Here is a 6622-nt window from a genome sequence, read left to right as displayed (position 1 = left end):
AAGTCCACACCAACTTAGGCCATGTACCCATCTTACCAGCTAAAAGAAGTGGACCCTCAGCCAGGAGCCCAATAGCTCATTAACATCAGGGTGCGTGTAAAGCCCCAGGTATTGCACCACCTGGCAGTGTTATCCTTAGTGATCTACAAAGTCAGATTCCAAAGCTAATGGTCATGTAGTGTCTTTAAATGGTACTTAAGAAAAATATAGCTTCAAACTGAAGACATTTAAAAGTCGGACACGTAGGGCTTAAATAGAAATGCCATGAGGAGATATATGATCTGAATATTTAAGAACTTTAGGGTAAGAATATAGCTCGGTGGTAGTGCACCTGCCCATCATGCATGAAGCCCTGGGTTTAATTCCCAGCACCAAATCATCATCATCATCATCATCATCATGAGACTTAAGTACGGCTATAAAGATTCATCCCAGGGCCGGGGATACAGCTCAGCAGCACAGCGCCTGCCTGGCAAGTGTGAGGTTGTGAGTTCGATTCCTGGTACCAAAAGAAAAAAAAAATTCAAATTCGTCCCAGACTCAATCAGATTTCCCAAGAAGGATCCCAAACGCTGACTATATGACCCCCAAATGATTCTGACACAGCCAGGTTTGGGGACCATCCTTCTGAAAGAGTATTACAAAGGGTAAAGTGGCATAAGCCAGAATGTCAAAAGCTATGCACATGCAGGGCCGTGATTACATAAGCAGACACTAAGTAGTTTTTCCTTTTACCCAGGACATGAAGAATGCCACCCTGTCCCTGAATTCTGATGACAGTGAGCCAAAATATTACCCTTTAGAAGTTCTGTTAAAAAGTCAGAATCAGGGGCTGCCTGAGGACGTGAACCCTGCCAAAAAGGAGGTGAGTGGGTGAAGGAACTGCTGGAAGTAGGTAGGACCCCTCCCCTCCCTGGTCTTAGTGAAGGACCGTCTTAGTAAACGGCCTAAGACAGGTCCGGCCTTTCGTAGACACTCAGGGGAAATCCGAGCCACTACCCAGGGGCTCAACCCCAGTAAGAACTCCTTGATTCCTTTCTCACCTCCCACAAATCCATCCAGTCCATCCCGAGCCTGTCTCCTGCTGTCCATCTGTCCACCGCTAGTCTAGTCCAGCTATCACGGACCACCGTGACCCACCCGGTTTCCACCCCACAGAAACACAGGTATGAATAATGGCCAAGCTCGGCATGGTAGCAAGTACCTGTATTCCCAGCACTCTGGGAGACCGAGGCAGGAGGAACACAAGCTAAAGCCCGGGCTGCATAATTTAACAGCTTTAGTAAGACACTGTCTCAAAATAAAAAAACAAAAAAGGGCTAGAGATTTATCTCAGTGTGAAGCCATGGCTTCAATCCTGAGTACTGCACCACCCCCTCCATGAGGAAAAGGATTTTTTTTTTTTTTTGGTCTTTTTGAGACAAAGCTCACTTTGTAGCCCAGGCTGGTCTTGAACTCGAAACAACCCTCCTGCCTCAGCCTCCTGAGTGCTGGGCTTACAGGCGTGTGCCACCCGCCCGGTTCTTTAAACATGTCACTTTCCTGTTTAAAACACCCGGACTGGCTCCCCACCCCACCTGGAAAGAACACAAAGGCCTCAGCCTGGCCCCTGGCCCTGCCCCGGGCTCTGTCTCATATTCCTGGCTTACCCCTCTTCAGCCGGGGCTGCCCTTGTGTTCCGGGATGTGCGCCTCCCAGCCCTGCAGCGCTGTACACTTCCAGGGCTCCTGCCCGCACAAACGTTGTTCTCCGACTATCAGTCAGCCCCTCCTGCCGTTTGGGTCTCAGCTCCGTCACCTCCCCAGACAGGCCCCCCACTCACCCCTCCGGTCTTTACTGTTGGCAGTACGTTAGGGTTACGTTCATCTCGGGAGGCAGGAACGTGTATGTACCACAGCTCGTCCTTCCTTTTATCCCCTTCCTCCGCCCTCCCTGTCTCTAGATCCCCTTTCCCCACTTTCATTTCTCTAATTATTATCCTGAGCTCATGTTTATGGCACACAACGTTTATACTCGAGGTGGTGGTTCTGTACAGGCCATGTTTTAACTCTTCTTGCTTCCCCTCCACGCTTCCCTCCATCTCCTGGGCCCCTTCCCAGGGGGAAGGCGAGACCCACTCCCTTATCTCCTTCTACCCATCTTTTATTTTGCCGGGCGTGGTGGCGCACGCCTGTAATCCCAGCACTTGGGAGGCTGAGGCAGGAGGATTGTTGTGAGTTCGAGACCAGCCTGGGCTACAAAGTGAGTTCAAGGCCAGCCTGAAGTGAACAGCAAGACCCTGTCTCAAAAAGACCAAAAAAAAAAAACCAAAAACCCTTTATTTTGCCCTTTGTACCCCCTCCTACACTTCTGCAGGCCTTAAGGGTGCTGTGTACCTTCTAACGCGAAACTTGTTCTCTCTCTTAGAATTACCTCTCTGAACAGGACTTTGTGTCTGTGTTTGGTATCAAAAGAGGACAGTTTACTGCTTTGCCTGGCTGGAAGCAGCTCCAGCTGAAGAAGGAGAGGGGGCTTTTCTAGGGGAGAAGGCTGATGCCCACTGCAAGATCACAAGGGGGCAGAGAGTGTCAGCGTTTGGACAGAAGTCACCAGCGTCTGCCTGGCACTCAGCTGCTTATCCAGATACAACAGTCTGAGACACCACAGCATGCTCGCCATGTGTGCTTGTTCTTGCCCTCCTTGGTTGTTATATACCTACAATAACCCTTTTTTTTGGCTTTTGTGGCTAGAGACTTGGCACAAAACTGCATAAATCTAGAGAAATAAAAAAAAGAACCAAAAAACTAAGCTTAAAATATTTAATACTATGCCAAGACCTACATTTGCCTTAAATTTTAATATATATATATATTTTTTGCGGGGGGGCTCTTTTTTGAGACAAAGTTTAGCTGTGCAGTTCAGGCTGGCCTTGAACTCATTTTGTAGCCCAGGCTGGCCTTGAACTCACAGCAATCCTCCTGCCTCAGCTTGCTGAGGTGCTGGGATTATAGGCGTGCGTCACCATGCCCGACAAGATGAATACTTCTAAAACCTGTTTAACCTACAAAGCACTGAAGTTTCTTGCATACACATACACCCCTACGTCAGCACCCAACACACAGATCTATTATGTGCCAGACTACTTTTAACTTTTCAAATAAAGATACTTATAGGAGCAAACGGAGTCCTAAGTACTGCATTACAGTGTTTGGGGCTTGCTTATTACGGTAATTTTCTTATGCTGGGAGAAATGTATGGAGGAAATAAATAGGCAACATTGAGTGAACTCTCTGGATACCTGGGCCACTGTAATTCCTATCTCCGGCACAAGAAGGTCAAAACTTCCCTGTACCTGTCCAGGAAACCTCAGGACTCGTACCCCGTGCGAAACTTTTTTTTTTTTGGTACCGGGAATTGAACTCATGACCTCGCGCTTGCCAGGCAGGTGCTTGCGACACTGAGCTAATCCCCAGCCCCAAAGCAGCAGCATACAATGGATGCCTGCTCTCCAGACACTGTCCGTGGTAGCAGTCAGACCCACCTGCTGCCGCCTAAGCCCAGGCACAAGAAAGGCACGGAAAGGCGAGAGCTGTTACCACGCAGACAGGAAGCACTCTACACTCTACCATTTCACTGTTTTATTGACTAACTACCTGCGAAGTACATAATGTCATCATAAATGAAAACACAATTCAGGGCTTTAAAAAGGCGCAGGAAGCAACTGCCTGCCATGACGTCCAGAGCAAAAGACACACACTTGCTCCCGGGCAGAGTCTCGGGAGCCTACTGGGCCTCTGCCGCCTCCTCGCCCTCTCCACACTCAAACCTCACGAAGTCCACGACGGACACGCCGCGGGGCTGCACGTACTGCCCCAGCGTGATGGAGGGGTCCAGCAGGTACGGCTGGGCCAGCATCTTGGTCTCTGCCTCTCCCCCGGGCTCGTCGTCCAGCGAGCCGACGGAGAGTGGGGCCATGCCCACCACGTGCTGCCCGAGGCGGCGGCCGACGTCCTCCAGGTCCGCCTGCCGCTGCGCCGTCTCGCAGACCACCAGGGCGCCGTACTTCCCTAGCGCCAGGTTGTGCAGGGAGGGGCTGAGCTCCGCTCCGTGGACGTAGGAGCCAACGTAGAACCCGGACGGCGCCTGCACCCACGCAGCTCGTCTCAGGATCATGTTTTCTCCCAGTTTCCCTACAAGAAAAGAAACCACGGAAACCCACGTGCCACCAGAACGTGATGCCTGCGGTTACACCAGCATTCGCGGGTGCTGACACCGCGGTTGGAGGTTTACACTAGGTATGATGTAACAGTTTCACTTTCCGCTTGAAGAAGCGGGGTGGGAAGCCCTCAGGGAGCACCCACGTGCGGCAGCCACACGCTGCTTGCAGAGGCTGCGCTATCACGGAGTCTGGTCTAAGTTCTCCCGCTTTCTGGCCCTAACCCTGCGCGGAAGACTTAACGACACAACTCCGCTTACTAATTCATCAAGTGTCTGTTCCCTCATCCACGCAAGGAAGACACCACCTACCTGTCAGGGATACTGGAAGAAATAAGGTGAAATGTGTAAAAGCATTATTTTTTTTTTTTTTTTTGGTACCGGAAATCGAACTCATGACCTCAAGCTTGCCAGGCAAGTGCTCATGCCACTGAGCTACATCCCCGGCCCAAAAGCATTCTTTTTTTTTTTTTGGTTTTTCTCTGGTACCGGGAACTGAACTCACGACCTTGCGCTTGCCAGGCAGGCACTTTGCCGCTGAGCTAAATCCCCAGCCTCCCCAAAAGCATTCTTTGTAAGACCAGGCATGTAGTAAACACTCAACTGCCATTATTATTACATTAAATTTAGGCTTCAGAGAGCTGGAGTAACCCGCCCAAAATATGTGGCAGAGCTGGAATCAAAAGTTCACACTTGACTCCAAAACGAGGGAGTGCACTTTCCCACCAAGTGATCATTCCCCCCAAATACGGAGTACCCAGGCTGAGGAAGGACAACCCCTGACTGTCCGCTGTATCAGGAAAGGTCTAGAACTAAAACCTACACAAAGTCCGAAACGCCACCAGCCAGTTTCAGCTTGCTCTCATCAAACACAGAAACATTTGCAGAGTGTTTACGAGAAACAAAAACACATTCCTGTTTCTTTCCTCAGGAAGCCGTTCCCTTCCAGTGAAGTCCACATAAGCCAGAAAGAGGGAAGGGGCGTAAAGGGATTTGGATTAATATGCCTGGACTGTCCATAGTTATAAGTAAAAATTATGAAAAGGGAGAATCCAGAAACAAAAACAAATTTTAAAAAAAAAATCTACCCAATAGTTAATTTCCAGAAATTAACAAGGCTGAAATAAGAAGCTCTTCCAAGGTTTTTTTTTTTTTTTTTGGTACTGGGAACTGAACTCAGGACCTTGCGCTTGCCAGGCAAGCGCTGTGCTGCTGAGCTACATCCCCGGCCCTAAGCCCCGTTTCTTAGCACACAGCTGTCTGCCTGGTTCTCACCCATGACTCATATGCACTGCAGGATGACCTGATGGAGACGGAATTGATGCCCTGATTAGAAACTTCAGATAAGCATTGAATTCCCAGCAACTCCAACCAAGCCCTGCTTCTCTCTGTCAAAGATGTGCAGAAAGAAAGCAAACCCGCCTAGTCGTACCACGATGATCCACATGTCGTTCCTATCACCAGCAGGCTCTAAGAGAATGGACCCTCACAAAGCCAGGCGTCTAATGCACTGTTCTCCCTTTATCATATTTGCAGGTCATCAACTGGAAGCCAAAGGGCAGTTTATGCCTAAGGACAGGCTCCTCTGCTTGGTAGAGGGACGAAAATAATTTTAGTGAGTTGCAAAAAGCTAAAAACTCTGCAATTGTTCCATATAAATCTAAACTCTTTTAAGGAATTTAGAAATTCTGACTAGAACGGAAGTCATTTCCCCCAGGGTGACAATCTCTGGAGCTTGGTGACGGCACAGAAGGGGCTGTTCAGGTTGCCCCCCCCCGCTTCCTAACTCCTCACACACAACTCCCTCCTCGCCATGTCACCTGGGGCTTGCAGGCACACGAGCTTGCAATTTTTGATGTAGATCTGGAGGACCATCAAGATACCAAAATATCCGATCTTTAATTTCCAGTTCCCAAGATCCTTGTAAATACTCACCAATTGCTAAGGCCAAATGATCCCTCAGGGAGCCGCCTCTGTCAGGCCCAGCTGGAAGTCCAGAAAGCTCAGAGGAATTCAAGAAGCCCTAAGCTCACAAGAAAACAAACAGGCCAGTTCTACACAACTGAAATTATTAAGGGAACAACCAAAAATAGCCTATTTCTAAGAAAATGTGAAGACAACTAGGAATAGTTTCATCAAGCCAAGCACATTAAAAATTGATTACAAGGCCGGCCGTGGTGGTTCATGCTTGTGATCCTAGCACTCAGGAGGCTGAGGCAGGAGGACTGTTGAAAGTTCAAGACCAGGGCGTGGGGATTAAGCTCAGCAACACAGCGCCTGCCTGGCAAGTGTAAGGTCGTGAGTTCGATTCCCGATACTGGGGAAAAAAAACAAAAACAAAAACAAGACCAGCCTGGGCTACAAAGTGAGCTCAAGGCCAGCCTGAACTGCATAGTGAGACCCTGTCTCAAAAAGACCAAAAAAAAAA

General features: G+C 49.1%; 2 protein-coding genes across 4 annotated transcripts in view; one reads left to right on the top strand and one right to left on the bottom strand.

The window, feature by feature from the left end:
• Avil (advillin) overlaps positions 1–2783 on the top strand; it is a gene marked incomplete in the record, with an annotated part of 24072 nt that extends 21289 nt beyond the window's left edge. For both annotated transcript variants that reach the window (XM_013520970.1, XM_013520971.1), the window contains 2 exon segments: positions 740–865; positions 2407–2783. In XM_013520970.1, the coding sequence (XP_013376424.1) occupies positions 740–865; positions 2407–2520 (240 nt within the window).
• An 819-nt stretch (positions 2784–3602) lies between these two features.
• The window catches only part of Tsfm (Ts translation elongation factor, mitochondrial), a 9022-nt gene continuing 6002 nt past the window's right edge, over positions 3603–6622 (bottom strand). The window contains exons 5-6 of one of the 2 annotated variants that reach the window (XM_005397417.2): positions 6130–6217; positions 3603–4169 (exon numbers count right to left, since the gene is read on the bottom strand). In XM_005397417.2, coding sequence (XP_005397474.1) covers positions 3763–4169; positions 6130–6217 — 495 coding nt within the window. In that variant the 3' untranslated portion in view covers positions 3603–3762. The remainder of the gene's footprint in view (positions 4170–6129; positions 6218–6622) is intronic. The other variant, XM_005397418.2, reaches the window with a different exon arrangement.

This window comes from Chinchilla lanigera, unplaced genomic scaffold (genome assembly GCF_000276665.1).
Source record: "Chinchilla lanigera isolate Chin_1 unplaced genomic scaffold, ChiLan1.0 scaffold00057, whole genome shotgun sequence".
Lineage (NCBI taxonomy): Eukaryota > Metazoa > Chordata > Mammalia > Rodentia > Chinchillidae > Chinchilla > Chinchilla lanigera.
Note: the sequence above shows the minus strand (reverse complement) of the source record. Positions and strands in the feature narration are given on the sequence as shown.